At 30.8% G+C, this 25,319-nt stretch overlaps 1 protein-coding gene across 2 annotated transcripts in view; it reads left to right on the top strand.

Annotated features, from left to right (window-relative positions):
- LOC129217044 (cytoplasmic dynein 1 intermediate chain 2-like) overlaps nt 1-25,319 on the top strand; it is a 52,125-nt gene that overhangs the window by 15,329 nt on the left and 11,477 nt on the right. Inside the window, exons 6-16 of one of the 2 annotated variants that reach the window (XM_054851282.1) lie at nt 9,539-9,559; nt 9,668-9,685; nt 10,567-10,587; nt 12,725-12,928; nt 15,420-15,573; nt 16,127-16,226; nt 17,662-17,787; nt 21,707-21,853; nt 21,936-22,049; nt 22,678-22,798; nt 24,452-24,612. In XM_054851282.1, the coding sequence (XP_054707257.1) occupies nt 9,539-9,559; nt 9,668-9,685; nt 10,567-10,587; nt 12,725-12,928; nt 15,420-15,573; nt 16,127-16,226; nt 17,662-17,787; nt 21,707-21,853; nt 21,936-22,049; nt 22,678-22,798; nt 24,452-24,612 (1,187 nt within the window). The remainder of the gene's footprint in view (nt 1-9,538; nt 9,560-9,667; nt 9,686-10,566; nt 10,588-12,724; nt 12,929-15,419; nt 15,574-16,126; nt 16,227-17,661; nt 17,788-21,706; nt 21,854-21,935; nt 22,050-22,677; nt 22,799-24,451; nt 24,613-25,319) is intronic. The other variant, XM_054851283.1, reaches the window with a different exon arrangement.

Genomic DNA, 25,319 nt, shown 5'->3' with positions numbered 1-25,319 from the left:
ATTGAATCTAATATAAAGATTAGTTATTTGAAGGCTTTTAAATCTGCTTTTTCGGCACATAAATTTATGCAAAGTAATTTATTTTATCTTATTTAAATAATTTTTATTATTTTGTGTGTTTAAACTATGCTTCATGCTGCAGGTCTGCACACTGCAGGTGGTAAGTTTTTTAAGTGTACAGATAATTTTGTGTTTAATTTTCAACATTAAGTTTAGTTTTCATTGTTCCTTTCAATCAGACATTTTTAAAATTAATATCTATTTATTTTTTGCCTAAATTATATGCAACATATGTAACTCATAGTTACCAAGTTGCCTGTTTTCCCCATTTTAGTTTTGTAGAATTGAAGCTGGTTTGCTTTGGATTGCAATGCTTAAGGAATGTTTGTTAAGGCATGTTTTTTCATTGCACTATCAATTAGGAGTTATTATATAAGTTATTCATATTTGTATAAATGTATGTATAAAGACAATACCTTTTTAATGATCTTCTATAGTGATGCAATTGTAGAATTCTAGCAAACCAGGGTGTATATTTTAATCTTTGTACTTTCATTAAAATTATATTGAAATATGAACTGACACGATTACAACAACACGAAAATCCCCCTTTGAGCATAAGAAATTGCAAAATAAGTGTTAACTAAGAAGAAGGACTTTTAAATACAATAGTATGCGGTTACGGTTAAATATGTAAGGTCCTGGCCTAGATTAAGGCTGGGCACATGGGGCACAGACCTAGAGCACCAAAACTTAGGGGGACACCAGATCTAGTAGAAGTTTTTAAAAATTGTGTGAGAGGCATAATTTAAATTTAGATCTCCCCTCCATAGAATATTTACAAGAAGTAGGGGGGGGGGGGCAAATTAAAATTTGTGCCCTACTTCCTCAAAAACCATAGTCAGGCTCTGGTCATTAAAGGAATGATGATTACTATGTCAAATGTCATAACAAATGATGATGTGGTAGAAATTGGATGAGCCAAATATGAATGATTATTGTTAATTAAATAAAAATAAGAAAATACGTTATAATTTATGAGGATCTTAGCATGCCAATTTGTAAATAAGTAATTATTTTATTGTAAGTTCATAGTATTTATTTGTGTGATTTAAAAGTGAAATTAAATGTCATTCATTTTTTGAAATTGAAATTAATTTTTCTTTTGATTTTTGAAAAGCAATACAGTAATCTTTTTTTTAAGAAAAAAGAACAATATAACAAAATGATTTACCAGTATGTAATCTATATAAGTACATACATTTATACATATTTTTTTTATGCAATATAGTAGGCAAATTTAATGCAAGCTACCTTAATTGTGTAGGAAAATATTATCATGCTTCATTTGCTTTTCTTTTTATGCTTTCTTCTAAAATATTTTAATTGATGTGTGTTGTGAGTTTATGTGTCAAGAAGGCAAATGTGTTTTTGTATGTTAGTTATTTATTATGTATATTATTTATTTTGACATTCTCATTGAAAGCTGTGAAAATTCTTTTAGACTCAGTAATCTATAACCAATGAAACAAGTCCAATTTTTTTTATTTGATTAGCATGCAATAAGTGTTTCCCTTAAAGTGCTATGTGCATGCAAATAAAATAATTATTTTGAATGTTTGTTTTTGATGCATGATACTTTCATGTAAGAATTGATTGTTTACTTAAAGATACTTTTGTTATGATTGATCATCTAATGCAGGTTCCCCTTTCTGCATTTTTAAGTGATCTTTTTTGAACTGGCATCTTTCCAATTAGAAAATATAACTATGCAGGTGTGATAGGCATATTGAATTGTATATATGTCCCATGTTTGTTAATTAGAATGTAGTTTTATTTTATTTAAATATCTATGATATTGCAGTGATATGTACTTTAATACTGTGTTTGGATATCTTGCTAAATCAGCAGCTCTAATATGTGAACGAGAATTTCTTTAAAATATTGAAAATTATTATGTCGTTTAGAATTCAATGTAATTACCAAAATATGGTTAAAAAATCAATTTGTTTCAGTTCAATAATGTCCCTTTCTGTGGGAGAAATAGCGACTCAAAAATTAAAAAATATCTTTTCTAATAATATTTAAATGTATTATTGTTTTCAAATATACATTTTAACAGTATTACCAGTCTTTTTTGTTTACAAAGTGTCTTAATTTGCTTAACCTAAGAATGTTATTTTCGTCTTATATGACACTTCTGGAAAGTTTTAAACAGTGCTTCATTGTTGGGCATTTCATTTTTTTTACTACTGATATTATGGATGAACTAGGATGCTCTTAAACAATCTTTTTATTTACTTTGTATACCAGTGTTTTGAAATAGCTAATTTCTTTAAAATTTTTGTGTTCCTAGGACAACTTATGAAGTACTCTTGCTAAATGATTGGTCTAATTGAGTTTTCAACAGCTTTCAATGCAATTATCATTATATTTTTAACAATAAATTTGAAGTACCATATTTTCCCATCTTTCTGCACTAAATTCTAAATTGACGTTTGTTGTTTTGTCTTAATGCAATCTGTTGAACTAAAATGTTTATCCTTAAAATAATTTGTATGCCAATATAATGCATTTCAAAAATAAAATTAAAAAATTAATTTGTTAAATTGAAAAAAAAAGAAAAATAATGAAAAGAGTAGCAGAGTAAACGTGAGAATGGATTTGTTTGTCTTGCTTATTTCCTCAATAAAGATGTTTATTAGTATGACGAGCAAAATTTAAAAATAATACTCTAGAGAGATCTGAAGATAGTGCAATTTCTCAAGGCAATGATTCTTGTCAAATCAGAGTATTAAATCATCCAAATCAGACTCTGGTTGGTTGTCTCTCCACCTTGCTCTGAGCCCGGGGTTGACATGTCATTTGCTGATTAGTTATTTGTTGTTTTGTGTCCTGAATTTGTATTGGTTTGTCCTTTTTGGTATAAATTCTGGTGTCCACGTGGTTGTTGGCAGTTCTCTCGCGACTTTCAGTTGTGTTGGTGAGCTTTTTGCACTGATGAATAATTGAAGAGGCTCCATTGTAGCCTTGAAATAGCTATATGCTGTATTTTCTTTAATTGTCTATAATTGTCTGTTAATCTTTAATTCTTCTTAATTTGTACTTTATTTACATTGGTATTTCACCTTAATCATATATATATATATATATATATATATATATATATATATATATATATATGTGTGTGTGTGTGTGTGTTATAAAGGATTTTGAAGGTTTAAATACAATACGTTATGATAGCACAAAAAATTGTAGGGAGATCAGAAAATTAATAAATTGAGCCAGTACCCATCAGCAGTGTAGTGCTGATGAGTACTGGCTCCATTTATTAATTAATTCTCTGTTCTCCCTTTAATTTTTTGTGCAATCGTAACATATTTTACTTAGATCTTAAAAATCTTTTATAAGCTATTCATGTGGCTTAACAGTTTGCTGCTTTTGTGCATCTTTAAGCTTTGGATTTGATATTTTTGTTACTTTGTATACATTTATGTTTTTAATATATTAAATTTCCACATAGTGATCTGCTGTAATCAATATGGTGTTCTATTTTAACTATAGTTTCAAGTATTTTAAAACTAAATATGTATCACAATATTTTATTTTGTGTTGCTTTGTGCTTTTCTTTCCTAAGATTGTGTGTTTTGTATAGTGTAGTTATGTTAACCAGTAATATTCAAAAAAATTCTTATCTTATTAGAATGTATATGCAGTGTAGGTAAGGAAATTGTCTAGACTTTATTATTAATAGCTATTTCAAGGCTGTGACTGAGTCCGTGCATCAGTGCAGAGAACATCAGCTTCTTCATAACTTGACAACAGTTGTTTTTTGTAATGTCTTGACAATTTGTGCATTACTTATACTGTTTATACATTTTAATGTTTCAACTCAAAGAATTTTGATAATTTTTCACATAATCTTTCCTATTCTTGTACTGACCACTAACCTATCCTCTCCTCGTTAAAAGGCTCTCTTAGTTCTTCTCCTTTTAAGGATAACAGTAATTATTGGAGGACCCGTAAAGGTTTGTTGTGAATGAGATTTAAAAATCTTTCTTTTGCTTCTTTAACATCTTTAATGCTCAAAAGCTTTTTTTTTTTATTATATAAATTAAAGATTGAAAAATGTATTGTTTCATTGTTTGTAATTTCTAAACCTTTTTGCAATTTGGCATTTTTTAGCAATCATGCAGTTGAAAGTAGTTTTTAAGAACTGTACTAGAACAATGAAGTCATAAATTTGCATGCTTGCTAACCTTAAATGCAATAAACATGTCTACATTTATGTGTAGCCATCTATGTAGTTGCTACTGCAGTATATATTGAACTACTTTTTTTCCCCCTCTTTCTTCTTATGAAGTATATTTTAGATTTTAAAATTGAGGAAAGGAAAACATATATTCTGGTGTATCATCATAAGTATTTTATATTATCATCATTAAGAATCTTGCAGATTTTACATTTTAATGTAATAGCTGTAGACTAAATTTCTAAATTTTAGAACTCGCTAATTTGTCATCTATTTTGTTGGTTATTATTTTTGTCACTTGCTTTTATCAACTCTTGCAGACCTTTTGCTCCAGGTGATAAATGAGATGGATGTCAATGAGATAGAAATATTTGTTTTTCATATATTATGGAGAACTTTGTGTAAACAATGTAGACTAATGTATTTACGGGACAAATACAAATGTGACAACCAGCAATAGGCTTTGGGCCCAGTTAGGCTGGTTTTAGTCTGTTTATTAGTCCCCAATGAAGATCAATGGCTTTCTTAAAGCTGCTTACCCCCAGGCTCATTACAGCCTCTTCCAGTAAGCTGTTCCAAGTGCCCGCAATCCTACTAAAGTATTAATTTTCCTAATTTCCTGGTTTATCTAAGATTTTAATAGCTTAAAACAATGACCCCTCATCCTGCTTCCCCTACAAAAATTCTGTCCGTTAAAATCTGTCATTTTGATGAATTTAAACAACTGAATCATGTCCCCTCTGACTCTCCTTTATTTCAGGCTATAGATATTAAGCCTTTTTAAATCCAAGCAGGGCCAGCTGTAGTAGTTCTGTCGCCCTAGGCGATATTGACAAGTACCCCCCCCCCCCCCCCCATTGAATAATAATGCAGTAGATCCTCGTTTTACGCAGGGGCTACGGTCCACAGAAATGCCGCATAAATTGAGACCTAATACTAGTGTTAAAATAGGAGTTTGGCTCCGTAGATTACAAAATTCTTCATTCTAGTGATGACTAACTTTAAAATAAGTTTAATCTGTACTTATATCGACTTTTATGCACAACATGCGTAAAGAAAACATAAATTAACTTTGTGTCCTATTTATAAGGAGGAGCTGGCTATGATAGTCTTTTGGAAGTCATTAAGAATTTGTCTCTAATTTTTTGCAGAGCAATAACGCATCCGAGATCACTTGCGTCATTTCCATTATAGAATCTTTCTTCACTAACAAATCAGAAAGATCTAACAGCTCAAAATTATCAGTAGGAATGTTTTTGGTTGTGGGTCACTGACATCGGTATCCTCGTTGGTTCTAGCCTCCCTTGTCACTCCTTAAAGCTCTTCTTCCAGTCAGTTCTGAACTGTGTGAGTTTAATAACTTTAATTCTGGGAAGAGCTTTGGAACCAATCGCATAAAATGCCTCCAGTGGCCCAAGCTCGATTATAAGCACGCCAAAATACAGTTGATTACGCATAATCTGCAATCCTTAGGAGTTTGGATTTTGAAAGATTGTAAAATTTTATCTGTTTGCACTGCCGCATCGGCGTAAAGCCGAAACTTGGCTGCGTGAAATAAAATAAAGTTGTCAAATCTTAAATCGCATATAATCGAAACCGCATAAAAAAAACTCGCTATAAAATGAGGGTCTTCTGTAATAATACTAATAATATGAACTAATAATATATTAATAAAATAGAAATAATAGTTAAGTGCGTAAAATCAAAGTGAGTTTCTAGTTACTCCAAATAAGGTTTTGCATATCCAAGCACTGGTACACACTTTTAATGAAAGTAGTGCATCTTATGGCACTGAAACAGATATTTATATTTTCAAAAGGCTTTTAAATCACGTAATTTGCCGCCTCCAAAATTAAATTTAATTTCTAGTTGGATTCCAAAATATGTTTTGCATATCCAAGCACTGGTACACTAAATTATTTTTTTTAGCAGTGAATCATATGGTACTGAAACAGAAATTCATACTTTAAAAAAAATCAATTTCGAAATTTGCCGCCCCTGAAATCTGCCGCCCTAGGCAGCCGCCTATCCCTGGAACTGGGCCTGAGTCCAAGTCTTATTGATGTATAATCAAGCTTCAAAAAGTTTTTTAACCTAAAAGAGGAGCAATAAAGAAACAAAAACACAAAAATCGCATGTATTTAATTGATTCTGCAAGAATTGTATTTTAGTGTTGAACCAGAAAAACTATGAACTTCTTTGACTCTAGAGGCCAAGGCCGTCCTAATAAGTTCTTGCCATCCTGCCTGGTTAAACACCTTTGTTCTTCATTTTCTAGCCCTGATCGCTTTGAGGTCTTTTTTCTAGACCATCCATAAGGTGGTCTACCCACCTTATGGATGGTCGACTTCTCTTTCGGGCTCTGGTTTAGAAAAAGTCACTTTCTTGGTTGGATTGTTGTCCTCCGATCTGTATGATGTCCTAGCCATCTAATGCGATTAGCATTTATGACACTCAATATTTGGCTGCTTATAGAATTTCTTGTAAATCTCAAAGTTTTAAAGAATGTGCCAACTGTTTTCGTTGACAGTACCAAAAGCTCTTCTCGTGATTTTCCTTTCAAATACCATCAATTTGTTCTCTTTAGATTTAGTGAGAATCCAGCATTCCATCTCATACGTTAACACTGGTGACAAAAAGGTTTTATAGGTATTTACTGCCCCCTAGTTCTCACTTTGCATTGATGTCAGCAATTACCATATTGATGTCACTTCGAGGGTTGTAGTATTTAATTAGCTTTGTTTATGGGGGAGACATGGACACTTTTGGGGTAGGTGAAGAAAAGGGAACAAAGTTTCAACACTTTTTCAATAGAAAAAAATGTCCATAGAAGTAAGTTGAATGCTAAAAAACTAATTAAAATGTCTCTTGGGATTTTATTTCAGGAAGATTTTTGCAGATTGTCTTGTCATATTGTGTTTTTGTGATCATCAAACTGCACTGATTCTAGCTGACAGTTCTCTTTGTCAAATCAAAACCCATTTTAGTATATATCTTTCAGCATTTTTTTTTCCTATTGCAGTTACAGATCTATATACAGTAGAACCTCTTCTGACCAACCTTTAATTAGCTGAATCTACTTTTTAACTAGTGAACTCAAAAATTATGTACCGTTTGGATTCCCCTGTTTTTTCCACCCATCACTGTTAAATAGAAAACAATTATGATTTTCACCCCTATGATAGTTTTAGTTCTATTTTTGGACTGCATTCCTTTAAATGTTTTGCATACATATGAACATTTATACACATTTTAAATAATTTCTGCATCATTTTTATTCACTTGAATATTTGTAGTATTTTAAATTGCTTTATATGTATATACATATGCAGAACCTAGTAAATGTCGACATTGGCCAGCAAATATCAACATTCCCATATCAAAGACATTGGCTGCAGACTGAATATTCCTGATGAATCATTGGTGAAAGTCGACATTCTTTGATCTGGGTTTTCCATGTTAATATACAGGACCCACGCAAAACATTCACCCTCTTGTCAAACGTGATAAAATTGCAAATTCGGGGAAAGAAACTCTCATTTGCTTAACAGAAAATTCTCCAGAATTTCCATGAAGAAAAGTATTTCCCCTGATCTCAAAATTTGTTAAAAGATTCTTAAAAATACTGCTGGAGAACAAAAAAGCCAAATCAGAGCCACTGTCCTGTGCGAGAAAAACTAATTTTAAGCGTTAATGTAATGCTATTTAGTGCCACTTCAGTGTATGCTGTATATTTAGAATATAAGTAAGTGTTTAAATAATAAATTTTACTTGGTCTTTTCATTAAAGTTTTCCAAAGAAATTTTTTTAAAAAATTAGTTTTAGGCTAGGACTCTCAAAATTTGGCTAAGACTTTTAAAATTTGGCTACTGTGCTGGCTAATAATTTAAAATCCCTAGTGCGGGCCTTGACATATGAGACAGCAAAAAGCAAAGGGATGTAAGTGGACACTTTCAAGTTTTGAGAAAAACGCGTTTAAAGATAGTCACAGGTAGGTTTCCATTAATTTTTTTTTTCTAAATCAAGCTGTATAAGAGCACCTACCAAGACTGCCTCTTGCCCCAAGATGGAGGAGAGGTTCACCTACCATTTGTACTGCTTGTTTCCAAATTTTCAATTTTGCCCCTTACATCCCTTTGCTTCTCACTACTTCATATGTATGAAAAGTTATTAATGTTTTGCTCCTTTAAGTACGTTTCGTCACTAGGGTCGTGTCGTTCATGAACAAAAACGGGTCAAAAAGACCTAAAGTCCTAAAAGTGAACGGTGCAGTATGATCTCCTAAAAAAAGTATGGCCGCTCTTTTGAATGATGATTTTTATTTTATCTAGTTCTCTATGTCTCATTTAATTTGTTAACTTAACTATTTTCTATTTCAGTTGATCAAAAGATATCTTTTAGTATTATTTTCATTTTACACATTCGAAATAATTTTTTGTTTCAATTTTGTCTTCAAAATGTTTAATGTAAATTTTATATTTGGTATTAATATGGTATTCAACACTTTTTTATTTTTTCAGATCACTCTCTCAAATTTTTTGATGTTATGTCAATTTTATTATTTTTTATTTCATAAAATTTTAACTACTTAATTTCGTACTATGTCGGAATCGAACTTACACTTTTGGAAAAACGTGTCTTACCACCAAGAAATAGCTTACAAAACTAACAATAATTGCTTTATGTGTCTAAAAGTAAAATACTTCTTTATTAAATTGTTATTGGTATATTTCCTAAGTGGTAGGTAGTTTTAGTCGTCATTCCTTTAAAAAATATAACAAAACCGACGAAACCTTTTCAATGTACGTCAGTACATTGAAGTACACCAGTCTGGTCGTGATATCACCTGCAACTTTTTTGATGAATGAAGTCGTTCAAATGAAAGAGTTCACTGTAGGGGTCAAAAACATGAAAGATCCTCTGATGAACGAATTGTTAAAGAGAACAGCTTTGCCCATCTCTATTCCTCACCCATCCCCACCTTTTAGCATGCAGCCTTACCCTTTGAGCTCTGAATTTTCTCTAGATCCACTGACTTGCATCTGACCCAGTTAGGGTGGTTAGAAGAGCTTCTGCTGTGTTATATTTCTCTCTCTCTATCCCTCTAATTTAATATATGCTGTCTCACCTGCATAGTAATGAACGATATATATCAAATTATCAGCTTTTTGGTTGTACCGAAACGTAAAAAAATATTTTGCTAATATAAATTGCTATTTTGTCAATTGTTTTCCCTGTTAATTATTATACTGACTCATTGCTAAATGTTTTTTCTTTCTTTTTTAGCACACCCTTTGGATTATTATGGTAAGATTATTATCAATCATCTGTTACATTATTATGTGTTGTTTCTACAAAATAGTTATGTATAGCTTATCTAAAATGCTTTATTGATTTAAATTAAATTTTTTGTAGTCATTCACTGGGATGAAGGTAAGAATTTAATTTGTTTGGAGCTGAGACTGTACTACATAATTCATAAAACTGGATGATATTTTAATTTATCACCATCATGTATAGCGAAGCTGTTATTTTTTTGTTAATTTTGAATGTTGTTCGAAGCAATGCATTTTTTTTAATACTTAAAATGTTATGCAACTTTCCTTGCTGATGTTTTTCATTATTTAATTAGAACTCTTTTGACCAGTTTTTAAACAATTTGAAGCATCTTTTTTTCAGCTGCAATTTTTATAATTCATATACTTTTATTTTATTTTTTCCTTTTTACTGTTAGAAAGAAACTCATATCTTAGAATTTCCAAAGTACTATTAAACTTTTATATTCTTTACATTATCTCACCTTTATTTATATGTATGTATTTTTTCTTGTTGGAAATTTTTATTAAGCTCTGTCAAATACTTGTAAATTTTAATTACACCAAGTTAATGAAATTTCAAATTTTTATAAAATGTAATTCAGTCTTATTTCATTTATACATTTTCCTTCCAAGATTTTATGTTTGGGTATAAGAAGTACACTCTTAGATATTTTTTTTCTTTTCTTTTCTTTTTTAAGTTCCAAAAAATTTCAAAATACTTAGTTTAATACTTATTGTTTAAAAACTACTATGCAAAACATTTCTATCAACTTTTTTATGAACTTAGTAGAAAGCAACAGGATAATATTTGAATTTAAATGTGATATGTTGATAAGTAATATTATTTTGAATATCAAATACATCTTTATACCTTAAATAAAAATTTATTACATTGTCATTTTTTATTTTTATGTGAGTTTATTTATGGAAAAAGCTATAATCTTCCTATTCTTATTTCAATTCCGCTGGAAACATTATTTTATCACTACTCGATAGAATGGGATGATGAATTTCAAGGTAGGTCCACTCAGAATACGAAATGCTAGTGACATACTGACATGCTTTGCTTTTCCATGACCATTCATACCTATAATTTCAAACTTGCATGTAATTTAGTTCTAATTTGTCGGTTCTGACTCCATAAAATTAGCTAATTAATAGCTGTACCTAATCCTGTATAAAACACTAATTTATTTTATGTATTAGCTACTCATATTTTTTATTATATGTGTTGGTGTAGTGTGTTGTTTTGAAGCTACTATATTTCATATTATCGTTTATTGGATAGTATATAGGATTGAAGTACTTTCTAACTGTACATTGATCTATAAAAAAAATGATGTTACTAAACTGAACTCTTCAAATGTTCGTAGAAAATACAGAATTCTGTTTATGTAATTTTGCTAACAATATAATTTATTGATTGCCTTTTCTAACTTTAAATTCAGTTGTGTTGTATTTATGTCATTAAATGTATTAATGTATGGCTATCTTTTTTGTTTGTGTGTTTATTTTTATGGTATAAATTTTTTTTTTCTTGCATGTGCAATTGCATGATGTTTTTATATCATTTTTGCATAGTTATGCACTGCTAGCTCTTGTATCCCCCCCTTTTTCTTTTTTAAATAATTTTCTTCCCCTAACTCCTTTTATATAAATTAATGATATAGATTTTTTTTTTCCATTCTGACAATGAACTTGTATGATGAACTTATTTATAGGAAGATTGTGTCTTTTATTATTTAAATTACCAGATTCAATGATGTAATATTTTTAACTGAGCGGATTTGAATGATTATTTTTTTTGAAACAAGTTTATGGATTAGTGTGTTCTTTCCTTACTTCTATCTATTCTGTAATAAATATGAGAATTTTTCTTAGAGAAATTGTTTTAAGGTATGACAAATTTGTTTTGTAGTTTTTTCATCAAAACAAACTGAAAAATATTTGTTTAAGAAGAAGGTTAATCTTGATTAATATTTTGAAGCATTTTTTACCATGTTAAAAACTGAAAACAAAGGAGCTTCATTACCTTTTACATAGTCGTTAGAAATTGGAGCTAAGCTAGTTTGCTGATTAAGTCATATTACAAAAATGAAATTATAACCAATGTATGTTTTTAAATTCTTTACAGTAACCGATTAAATTAAGTAGTTTATGTGAAACATAAGTACTCTAAAATGTTTTTCTGCATATTCCACTGCTTTCCAGAGTTTTTAAAATTATAGAAATTCAAGTTTCCATCTTCCTTTGGACATGCTGTTTGTAAAATATTGTGTTTTTCTTTTAAGGAATGAGAATTAATTCGGCTGCAATTTCTGGTTGGTCGATTATAGCTCGTGATCTCATAAAGCCTTTCGATATTAATTCAATTTCATCTCGATATGTATTGCAAATGTTTCAAAATATTACTTTGAGATTAAAATTTAGAGTTATCAATATGCAATTGCAATAAAATGTTGCTTGAAGTAAAAAAGAAAATCTGGTTTCAAGATTTTAAATATGAACGGTAGATTTTAGTGCAGGCTTTCTATGAATTTTTTTTTGTTATTATTATTAATTTCTTTAAAATTGTACTCGTCTGGGGAACTAAGGTAATTTCCAAGTCAAATATGATCTGACTGGGTTATATGTGGCAGGAAGAAGCAAAGAGATTTAAAAGGACTTGTTTTGAGGGAAACACATTTAAAGTTCAGATCCTTGGTAGGCTTTCATCGATTTTTTTTTCTAAATCATGCTGTATAGAAGAACCTACCAAGACAACTAGCACTATCCTTTGCACCAATGCACAGGCGAAGTTTTCCTATGATTTCTATAAATCTCAATTTTTTTTTAATTTTGATACTTACATCCCTTTGCTTCTCACTGTCTCATTGCTTGTTCATTTTTTGCCTCAATAGAATAGACGAAAACTATTACTGACATGAGATTCTATGCATTGGTTTGTTTAAAGTAATTTGACCCTTTAATTATATTACATTGCATGTACTATGCTTAATCCATGTAAAAACCACTAAATAGAATGAGTAAGAAGTACAGTTATGTCATATGTATATCAAAAAGTGATAGGTCATTCGAACTGTATTTGATAATTGAATTGTGTATAAGTAAATCTTTTAACTTTTATTTCCTAATGTTTCCTTATAAATCTTAGTTCTTACATATGCTGATGTACCAGCTGAAGATGATATTGAAGGATCATCTCTTACATCTCATGACATGGATACACCACCTCCATTGTACACGTCAAGTCATCATCATCCACATAAAGGACTACCCCACGTTGAAATGGTTCGACCTGCTCATGATAGCGGCATACCTCCTGGATCCGAACCTGCAAAAGAAGAAAAGAAGAAAGGTAAGCTGGTTTTAAAAGTTAATTGTAGGTTGTAATATTTTCAGCCTTTTTATTTTTTACACACAGAAAATTAGGAAGTCAAATAGGGGTAGAAAATTTTACCAAACTGGCATTTATGTTCAAATGTTTGTATTCTCTGGATTAATAGGGATCAGATTATCTGACAAGAGGAAGATAGCACACCGCGAAAAAAAATTTTTAAGAATGCTCAGAACAGAATTCGTCAGTTAGAATTTTATTCTAGAGTTTTCCTCCTCTGTTTATGATACCCCTACAACATTACCGTATTTCAAGGGGGGATTTATAGGGTTCAAACCCCCAAAAAATATTTTCAAAAGACAGTATAACCTCGATTCAATGATTATCAAGGGACTGGAGAAAGTTATCGTTAAATCACGGAGAACAGACACTTAATACAATCAAATCCGGACCAGTGAAATGTATCATTAAATTGAGAAAATCGTTAATTAGAGTATCATTAAATCGGAGTTTACACTGTATTCCCGAAGTTTCTTTTCATCGCACTTCTTTTACAGAACCTTTTTTTCTTACCATTTTATTATTGAAAAATAAATATTGTATATGCAGCATTTATTTTCTCAACACTTTTTGCAAACATTTCTTACACAACAATGCAGCGTTTTCCTTTATATTCAACGACATCAAAATTCTTTAAATTTGAAAGAGCTAAAATCCGCATTTAACATATTTTTACTATTGCCCAAAAATATACATTTAAGAAGTATTATTTCAAATGCGTGTAGATGAGTACATGCATCCATTCTTTTGAGTTAGCTAAAAAACATTGATTAATAGAGGTACAAGCAGTGAGGGATACAATACAGGTTGAGGGTCATGGGGATCATAACCTCTCCTCCCCCATAAACCGTTGACACTATTAAATACATCCATTGTCTTCAACCAACTTGTGAGTAAGCGATTGCAGTAATCTTTTTTATTCATTAAATTTTTTTTAAAGTAAACATTTGAAATACTTCTTCTTTTCATTACTTATGAAATTAATTAGTGGATGCCGATTAATTGAATCAGTGGTTAATTGAATCAACCGCTTTAATGAATCAAATTGTCAAAAACAGAATAAAATCCAGCTTTTTTGAATTAGCTGCTTTATTGAATCAGTTGCTTTATGGAATGAAAACTGTTTAGATCAAACGTGATTCCTATAAGCGGCGGCCACTGTAGTAACATTTTTGTCCTATAGGTGCATTAGTCCTGGGCGATTCTGTGCTTTTCATTGACACTCAAGCAGTTTCAGAAATTTTTCGCACCCAAAACTGTAGGTTTGTTTGTAGGGGGAGAAGGGGAGGAGTCATTCTTTAGCATGATTCCCCCCCCCCTAAAATGGTAGTCTATATCCGCTTCTGGGTGCAAGGAAGTATAGTGTATGCATCAAATTTTTTTCTTCATTTCTTAGATGAGCCATCTTTTACATTTGCTTAAACTTATTAAAAAAATCATCCAGACTATAATCAAATACTATATGAATGAAATCATATTTAATTGAGCATATTATATTCGTGAGAAATGTGTTTGGTTAAACCCTCCACAAAACAAAATTTTGGTTCCGACCCAGGCCCCACAATATTGAAGATTAAGCTATTGCATTAAATGTTAATATTGTTTCAATTGTACCCTGTTTCAACTGGCCCTTTCTTGCTATGATACATATTTATTCTTACTGATTCATTTTTGAACTTGTGCTCTTTGTAGTGTTATCTAGTTTAAAAAAATCCTTATTTTTCTTATCAAATTTAAGTACAAAATCCAAAAATGCTACAAAATTATTTCTTTTAATTTTCCTTCATGCTTTAATGTTCAGTACCTTAAAAATATGCATCAGATACTTTTTCATTGGCTAATATGGCAAAAAAAAGTTATTTATTGTTATTACTGGCATTAACAGTTCTGAAATCTTAGTTATAATGTGTTTTATAGAGGCATGGAATGTCAAATGAATTCACTAGCCACTTAGAAACATTTTTTGAGTGTTCTTACTATTTTTTAATGTGTCATATTTCCATAAAAGTATGTAATACAATTTTTAAAAGATTGAGGTTTGAAACCATTGCTGTGTCTTTGTCAATGTATTAATACCATCAATTTTTTTATTAATTTCTAACATCAATGTTTTGTCACCAGCTATCACACCTTTAATGTGTAACGAATAAGAAAATTAAGGCTATTAAACCACAACATTATAAAACTTTCAATGTGTATTTCAAAAAATTCCTTTTCCAATGTCGGGAACTGTAGATCTTCCAGGTATTAAGCAGCAGTTCAATGAAGCTTCATTGTGTAAAACGCTACAAAATACCTTGCCTCATCCACAAAAATTTTCTGGTAGATAGTATTTACGATTTGGATTTTCAGTTTTGAACACACTCTTAGCTTATCTTCTCAGATTTAAATAATTGGCATATTTTGATGTAATATGACTTTCAGATATATTTTGAAAAATGCATTTTTTCAGTTCGTGAACTAAGTGAAGATGAGAAGAAACAAATTATGCTAAGGGAAGATTTCCATCAATTTTTTGATCGTGCTAGTCGAATTATCGAAAGAGCTTTGTATCAAGATGTTGATATTTTAGTGGATTATACTGGTGCTGGAGAAGAACAAGATGGGTAAATTCATTTTAGTTCAGTTTAATTTTTTTTATTAGAAAAAATCCTAAAAATAAACTTTGCTGAAGGTTTAATTACAAAAATTTTGTTCATCAAATGAAATAATTTTGTGTTTCACTTACTTACTGACAAGGTTTTATTACTGTATAAAAGTCTTTTTTTAACAATTTATTTGTTCTTTTATTTTTTAAATCTAAAGCAGTTTGCAGTGAAAAGCTATGAGCTAATGAAACTGCTAAACAAAGGGTTCTCAACCCTTTAGATGACTCAATTAAATGTGTGTTCTCACTCAATTGACTCAATTTAATGTGTGTTCATTCATTTGAATAACATTAGAACGCTTGGTTAAATGACATGGAACAGAATTTTAGAAATTCTGAAAATTTAACTCTATACTTCCGTATTTTTATTTTACAGTACATTACAGCTTTTTTTTTTTCTTTTTAGTACTCGCCCCCCCCCCCTTTTTTTGTGAAAATTCATTAATATAATTTTGAAATGACATAGCATTTATAAAAAGAATTATTTTTATTATTTATCTTTTTCTTTTCAGAGATGACAAGAGTGGAATAAAGTTATCTTTGAATCGAATATTTTTTGATGACCATTGGTCTAAAAATAGAACTGTAACGAGTTTTGACTGGTCATCACAGGTATAAAAATATTTCCTTTCTATGAAAAAAAGAATTATATATGGTCTCAGAAGCATTTGAGTGCATTTTGGGCATTAAATTATTTTTGTATATTGATTGTTGATTAAGATTCTACCTTTCACAGTGTAAAAATGTATCTCATTGCAAACAAAATTTCCTCTTATACATGCTATTTTCCTAACTCCTCAAGGAATTGATTAGTAAATGCATGTTATAGTACTATTACATTTTGTATATCATGGCGATGAATGCTACAAGTAGGTAACTAAAATTCAGTTTTTTTTTCATACTGTTTCCAGAACAATTCTATAAATTAATGATTTTTCACAATTTTTGAAAAATACAAAAATTTGGTTTAAATGCTAAAAAACTACTACAATAAATCCATTAACTGAACTTTTATGCAAAACTTTTAAGAGAAATAAATCATACCGTTCTTGTATATTGTAAACACTTATACTACCTAGCATATCTTCATTTATTAATGTAATAATATTCCTAATATACATAAAAGTACATGCAGATAGTTGTATTTGTTTAATCATAATTTTGTAGTCAGCTGACAGTTCTTTCCACAATGAGTATGGCATTGTGTGAATTGAATCTCTCATAAAAAAATTTACTAGCGCTTCCCCCCCCCCCTGTTTATTTGACCTTTAATACCAACCTGAGATACATTCTTCCTCAACAGAAACCAAGAATGATATAGGCAAGCAGAAATTTTTCGAATTTTAGTGATATAAAAACAACACATAAGCAATATTTTGCAACATATAAGCAATTCAATTTTGCATTAAAATAGATGGAACTGAATCGGGATTATATGAAAATGAAATAAATGTAAAGATGCATAAACAAGGTTTTACAGTACTTCCAGATTTCACTTATTAAAAATTTATGCCTTCTATTAAAAAAAAAAAAAAAATCAGCAAATGTGAAACATTCCATTTTTTTTTTCCAAATTTGCAGCTACCAGAGTTTTAGTACTCTGGAAAATTTCACTCAAAAATTTTACTAGATTTTACAAAGCTAAAGTACAAAAAATAAATAATGTAACATCTCAGTTGAGTTAAAGATTGAGTTCTAAATATGAACGCATTTGATCCGCCTCCCACCAGCATTTTTTATATCTTAAGCATAAAATTTAATGTTATGCCTAAAAAGGAACTTTTGATGAAAATCCCCCCCCCCCCTGAATAGCACAAAGCAGCAGTGTATGTTTTTATTCTATCTTTTTTCTTTTCTTTTTCTTCTTTTTTTTTTTTTTTTTTTTTTTTTTGCGCACATTGTCTGGTAGCACTTTGCCCCATTTTACAGTCTTGCACTCATATGTTTGTACTTTATTAGTGTGAAAGGAATGTAAGCATTTTGTGAGAAATATATTTAGGTTTAGAAATATGCATTAATGCGGGAATGTTATTTTTTCCCTTCTTAGTTTCCAGAGTTACTAGTTGCATCCTACAATAATAATGAAGAGTCTCCTCATGATCCTGATGGAGTTTGTCTGGTCTGGAATATGAAATTCAAAAAGATGACACCAGAATACATATTTCATTGTCAGGTATTTCTTACATTTTATATTACATTGTATTTTTACTAGATGTAATCCTTAAATCTGTACCTCAGAGCCAGCCTAACGTAAGTCACATTTCTGCTACTTTGCAAAAGAGCGAAAAAATTATTTTGTCTGGCGCATGCAAAGGATGGGGCTCGCTTGCTTTTATACTGGCAAATAATTATAAAGAAATTTTTTTTTTCATAGAATTACATTTTCATGACCTGATGCGGAAAAAGTTTCTGCATATAAAACAGTAATAACCAGAAAATTACCATTTTTGGACTTAAGCCTTAGTCTGGCTCTTGGGTACAGAAATAGGGTCTGTACAATTTTGTGCCAATTAATACGAAAATCTTAAGCTTCATACGTTTGTTTAATATTAGAGTTTATGAACTGTTTAATTAGTTTGCCTGAAATTAGATCAATTTAATTTTTTTCTGGTATTGAAAAATGTTTAGCTGGGGTAGCTATCCTTAAATTTTGACTTAAACCCTAAAAAATAATTGCATTAACTCTTTTTTATACATATATGTACTGAAACAAAATAGCAGGGTGTCTTATTAAAAACTTTTTGGAAGACATTGTTAGTTTTTTAGAACGACTCTAATGTATATGTAACCAGCAATACATTGAATGCAACAATAATACCATGGAATTTCATTGAATTCGTCCTTTCTTATTTGGTAATAAAACTTGATTTTTAAGAAATCATTAAGCACCAAAAAACTTAATCTTACAAAAATCTGGGTACACTTCAAAAAAATTTCTACATATTGGTAAATATTCTAATATATCACTAAATTAATATTTAGTAGGGTATCCTTTAGCATCCACAACATATTTTAAGCACATTAAATATATTTCTTTTTTTTTTTTTTTCTTTCTTTCTTTTTTTTGTATTTTCTGAGTCAGTGTTCATTCACTCTTTGACCATTACTGTCTTTAGTTTTTTTATTGTTTTAATGGCATATTTTCATACTCTAACCTCTGATTCTCTCCAAATACATTCAATTCGGTTTAAATCTGGCAAATTGAGTTGGTATTTTCAAAACATTTGGACAATTTTGAAGACACCAGATGCAAACATAGAAAGCCACGAGATTTGGATCATTTTGATAGAAAAAAACAAAGCTGTTTCCAGTATTCAATTATTGGGCTGGTAGTTTTAAATTGCCTTGTAAAATATTTAAATAAACAACTTTATTCATTATTTCATCAACAAATATGAAATTATCATGTCTTGATGCTGACATGCACCTCTACAGAAAACTCCTTCACCGCCATGCGTTACTATTCCAATTAAATTCTTCATTTTTTTGAAATTCCATCTATGGAACCAAAAATGTTCAATTTTCTTTCCTTTGTAAATACAGTCGTCCCTTGCTACTTTGCGCTTGCACTTTTGCGGTGTCACTACGCCATGGTTTTTTCTGTTCTTTTTTCAAATATAGTATAATTAGCTTTTTTTATGCGCTTGTATAAACTTTTTTCTACAAAACAATAACCAAGTATGTCTTTTAAGTAAGGTTAGACTGTAGTTGTACTAGTTGAAGAAGTGGAGGTACAAAATCGCCGAAGATAATGTAGGGTATCGCTATCTCATTTTAACTGTTAAACCCTAACTGGAAAGTATAAATTTATGTATTATTACTAGGGGATAAATACATCTGCAAATGGTGTTCAACAATGTACTAGCATTTTAAGTTTAATTCTTAATACAGTCGGACCTCGATATAAGGTCACCCCTGGGAACTTCGAGAATGTGACCTTAAAAGCGGAGTGACCTCATAACTGGTTCATAGACTTTTATCAAAAAAAACAAATTCTAAAATATAATGTTTTAAAAACTATATCACTTGATTAAGTAACGATGTTTTACTTAAGTTGAGTCAATTAAAGTTAGAAATTAGGAAATTATTTCTTAACATTTTATTTCAGAAAAATTTTTGTTCAAATTGAACGCATCCGTCATAAATGTGCTTACGACGGACACATGAACTATGGGGGACTTGCCTTCAAAATTTGTATACATTGCTAAAAGCCTTCTCTATTGACCTTGACCCTTATCTAAAAACTGTCACCCTCAATCTACAAAGCATGAATAGGGACCAACATTAAGCAGCCAGAGGAAACAAAACTTGCTTTTTATCTGCCTTAAGGGGGTGAATGATCCTACTACTCACTCCAGTGGTCTTCTCTCTACAGCATTCCCGTGTCTCTACGTGCCTTTTTCCTAAAATTTGAGGGTATAAAGTGTTTTGTGGAAAAGATTTCTTTTCATTCGTTGAGCAGATGGCATTTTGTCGCTAGAAGATGTACTAGGGAAATTTTGTGGACAGTGAAGCTCTGAAATAGCTCAAAGACAGTCAGACAAAACTGACCTGATAAGCAATGGCGGTATTTGAGATCTGCCCATATATCCGATAATCCATTACACAGAATCCCTATTAAATGAGTCGGGACTTTAGGAAAGTAACCTTATATGCATGGTGACCTTATATCGAGGTCTGACTGTACCGTTAATGAGGATAAATGTAGAGGAAGAATGGGGGTACATACGATCACTAACCGGCAATTGATTCATCATCGAACAAGTTGAACTATTTTCATAGATTAATAGCAATGTGTAAGCAGGGCAGGTGTGTGTGTAGTTTATTTCCTAATAATTAACAATTTGATACCTGTTACGTTTAATATATCTCATAAGGGTGCTGTTTCATGTCTAGGGGACTCTAACTATGTGCAAAACCTATTTAAATTGTCGTAAGTAAGTTTTATGCGCTCTAATTTGGATAATATTTGGTTTATAAATACAGAATCCTACTTTGTGGAAACTCAGTTATTGCAGTAAAGTCTGGAACGAATTAACGATAAACGAGGGTTGCCTGTAAGAGGAACCAAAACGTTTCGTGCTTATTTCTCACTGATTTTGCAAAGGGTAGCCAAAGCTTTGTTTTTTGCACTAACAAAATATTTTGTCCATTTAATCGATCTATTCTGAACATTTTGTTGGTAGATTCAGATGAAATTGAAATGCAAAATATTTCGTCGAATTCTGCAGAAACTACAGCACCCAAATATGGATTTTTCATAAATTTTCTAATTATAAAATCTGATTCCAATTTGTTTGCTTTGCCGATTGACCTTCTCCTACCTTGTTTTTAATCCAATTTCTAATTGAGTGTTTGAACTCATTTTGCACTGAAGAGTTGACTTGATGACTTGATTCTCTTAACTCATAGTGGCGCATGAGGCCGCTAGCGTGGCATTCCATCCCGATCGGTTTAATGCCGCCCTCCCCTGACACTCCCCCAGCTTGTCCTGTTTAATAGGATAAATTAATTAATTTATTTATATTTTAAACTTATTTACCATTATTATGATGAAAACTAATAAAATTTTTAATGGTATTTGCTGTTTCATTTTGATTTCAAGACTTAATAAAATAATAAGTATTATATTACAGAATAAACAAGTAAAAAGTAAAAGCCAAGTAATTTAAAGTGTCACCATAATGCAGAAAAAATTAAAAAATGACTGATAATAATTTAAATTACAAATTTATCCCAAAATATTTCTGTGTACAATGACTTCTGTGTGACGTTATTTCTCTGTCTTTTTGCTTTTTGACCCATTTAAAAAAGAAACAGTCAATATTGAAAAAACAAATATTGAGATTTATTTAGAATGACATAGAGTTGATGTGGGAAAATATTAGACTTCATATTTGAATTCAGTTTTGGGTAAATACAGTTTTACATCGAATTTTTATAGTGTACTACACTTTTAAGAGCCATTGCGTGTTAAAGAAGTTAAAAGTAATTATGATATTCATAAAAATTTCATATTACTCGTTTAATTTTTCAAAATTTATGTCCTTTAAAATTCTGGTCATTACATATTTTATTCTTTTTGTTTCTAGTCAGCAGTGATGTCAACCTGTTTTGCCAAATTTCATCCTAATCTTGTGTTAGGTGGAACTTATTCTGGCCAAATTGTACTTTGGGACAATAGAAGTAGTAAACGCACTCCTGTTCAAAGAAGTCCCTTGTCAGCTGCAGCTCACACAGTATGATATTTTTAGTGAAGAAATTAATTTTTCTTGATACCTTTTTAAAACATATTCTACAATCTTAATTGCTTTGTTTTAGCATCCTGTTTACTGCATTCAAGTAGTTGGCACACAAAATGCTCATAATTTGGTTAGCATTTCAACAGATGGTAAATTTTGCACTTGGAGCCTTGACATGCTTTCTACTCCTCAGGTACTATTTATTATTATTTAACAAAACTGTGTTACCTAGAGATTTTTTTTTTTTAATGAAACACAGGCATACTTTTTGGAGAGATCTTTTTCCAAAAAAATAAGTTTAAATAGGGTGCTGAGAAATAATTAGCTCAATTAATAGCTTTGAAAAGCCAGAGAAGTGATCTTTTCTCATGTAAACCAGGGATGCCCATCCCCCCAAGAGCAAGGGTGCCCCCCCCCATACCCCGAAGTATCTTCACCTCTGAAATTGGAAGCCCCCTGTAAAAAAGAGAAAAATACCCCTTAAAACAGTCCCTCTAAAAATTTCAATGACGATGGTCATGATTCAGTCTGCACCATTGCCCCCCCTTCCTCCTATACTCCCCACCCTCCTTCATGTGAGCACCTCTAAATAAACTAAAAGCAAAGAAAAAAATATTTCCTATGGTCACTATTAGACCAAATGAATGGCTGCGAGTGCCTCAGAATATGATCATTTACAAGAAAAAATACATTACATATGAATGTATTCCACTAATTGATCAAACTCATAAAGTGTATTTTGTTATGAATATGACATTTTATGATGTGAATAAAATCATAAATATTATCATCAATATAAGTTATTTATTTCTAATTTAAAGGACACTATGGAACTATCTCATCAAAAGCAATCTCGCCCTGTATCGGTTACAAGTATGTCTTTTCCATCTGGTGATTTTAACAACTTTGTCGTGGGAAGTGAAGAAGGAACTATCTATACAGGTTAATAACTTTCTTCTTTTGAAACTAATGCATTGTTGATCTTATTGGTCTATAAAAATGAAGTATTATAATACTGTGAAATCGTAATAATTTAAAGCTGAAGAAAAGCACAGTGCTTACTTGCCAACTTTTACCGATTAAACTTGAAATTTATGCATTGTAGTTGTTTTTTATGCTTTAGCCCCGATTTTTTGTGCGTTTCGAAATCCGATTGCATTTGCTTTGTAAAATGGTCCTGTTTTGGTTTGCTGTGTAATTTTTCCACATGGATATATCTAATTTTGTGCTTCCCATTATTTTAAACTTTTCTTATTCCATGGCAGAAGACTTGCACGATCCTCATTTTGCCATGCCTTCTTGGGTGCTTCTATCCACTTGCATCTAAGTTTAGTCAAGCTAGATTGTTTCTTTTTTCTAAACATTGATTAAAGACTTTTTGGATGGCAATAGAAAATTATTATTTGAAGGATAAATAATGAAAGAAACCTTAATTTTAAGTCTACTTATTATAATAATAATATAAGAAAGTAAAGAGCGATTTGAAGATGCGTATACTATTTTGAACATTTTAGTTTGTACTGATTGAAAATATGAGATATGTATCAAAATATTTGATACATATCAAAATACATGAAATACACCGCCAGCTCAGTCAATTCCAGCCGAGGACTGCAGTTTCGTGCTTATTAGCACTCATCAGCCCGGCATAGGACTAACTGAGCTGGAGGCGGATAACCTCTTAAGGAAGCCAAGAGTGCCAAACAAACTGGTAGCTAATATAGAATTAGCACTGACCAGACGAGTGACCGAAACAATGGTTCGGTTCAACTCGAATATTGCAGGCAAGGCAGGTATATTCAAAAAATTAACGCCCTATAGCCAGGGCTAAGGCAGAAATACATGAAATACACCGCCAGCTCAGTCGAGTGCTAATAAGCATGAAACTGCAGTCCTCGACTGGAATTGACTGAGCTGGCGGTGTATTTCGTGTATTTCTGCCTTAGCCCTGGCTATAGGGCGGTAACTTATTGCATATATACCAAAATATCTGATATTTTCGAAGTTTTGGAAAATATCATGATATTTTCGAATCCTGTTTTTTACGGACTGTTTTTGTTTTAGCTATAGTTTAAATGTATGCCAGTGTTATTGAGAACTTTAAGCTATCGCATATATTAGCATCGTTTTTACCGAATTTGTGGATTAACCTCGATTTTTCTTATCTGTGGTTTCCTTGCCACTCTATTCCACAGATTATCGAGAGTTTACTGTATTTGTTTAAGAAGTAAAAAATTTTACTGTATGTATATATATATATATACCACACCTGAAATTAAACAATTTAAAAGCAAAATTATTACAGTTTTTTACTTTGTCTTTTGAAGAAAACTGGAAAGTAATTTAAACAGATTCAGTGTTCAAAAGTTTTTTTTTTTAATATAAATTCAGTGTAATTACTTAGTTAAGGACCCTAAATCCTCCAACCAGACTTTGCTGAATTTTAGATCACTGCCAAAAATTTTAGTACTGAAATTCTGGGGAAAAAAACATATTTAAATGCTTTTGATGCATTTAGATGTGATAGAAATTGTCTAGTTTTACTTAAAAAAAGGTTACTATTCTATTTTAATTACAAAATTCTTATTTCAAAAGCTTCAAGACATGGTACCAAAGCAGGGATACATGAAATTTTTGAAGGACATCAAGGTCCAATAACAGGAATAAGTTCTCACACTGCTCAGGGTCACATAGATTTCTCACATTTGTTTTTGACTTCTTCTATTGATTGGACTGTAAAATTATGGAGTCTGAAGGTATGTATCATATATTATATTTTAATCTGTGTTAAGGATTTTTTAAAGTGAATCTTCTTTTATTTATTTGAATGATTTAATTGTTCCTATTTTTTTATTCTTTCTATTGTTAATTTTTGGAAATTCTTTATTACTAAAAAGTTTCCTCATATTTGCAATTTCGATAAACTATAAAGGTGCTGCAATCTTTAGTTAATGACAGCTGAAAGAGGTAAACAAACAAATGACCTATTTTTAAACGTAGTGGATGACAGTAACTTTTCATTGTGTTTATGGGGTGAGTGATGGTTTTTTTTTTTTCTTTTGGAATTACATTCCACTGCAAACTATCTGAAGCATAGTTTTTACCATAAAGGGAAAACATAGAATGGAATATTTTACCTCTTTTAGTAGTTTTTAAATATTTGCAAGGTAGGGTATTCAAGTTCTAAAATTGCGAATTCAGTGAAACTTCTAGAGCGACCACTCTCTGTTCTTGAAAAAAGCGGTTGTTGAAGGAGGTTGGTTGCTCTTAGAGATCGTCTTTGAAAATGCAAAAAAACAGTAATAGTAACAACATAATACAGTAAAAAGAACATAATGATAAAAACATACCCAAATATAGAAACTGAAATTTTTTTTCCTAAAATATATTGCGTATAATATAATTTATCCACTTAGGAGCCGATTTGCTTTTAGATGTGAAAAGAGATTTGTCTACTCCAGGT

The sequence above is a fragment of the Uloborus diversus genome, chromosome 2 (assembly GCF_026930045.1).
Source record: "Uloborus diversus isolate 005 chromosome 2, Udiv.v.3.1, whole genome shotgun sequence".
Taxonomy (NCBI): Eukaryota; Metazoa; Arthropoda; class Arachnida; order Araneae; family Uloboridae; genus Uloborus; species Uloborus diversus.
This window is presented reverse-complemented; position numbering and strand designations above follow the sequence as displayed.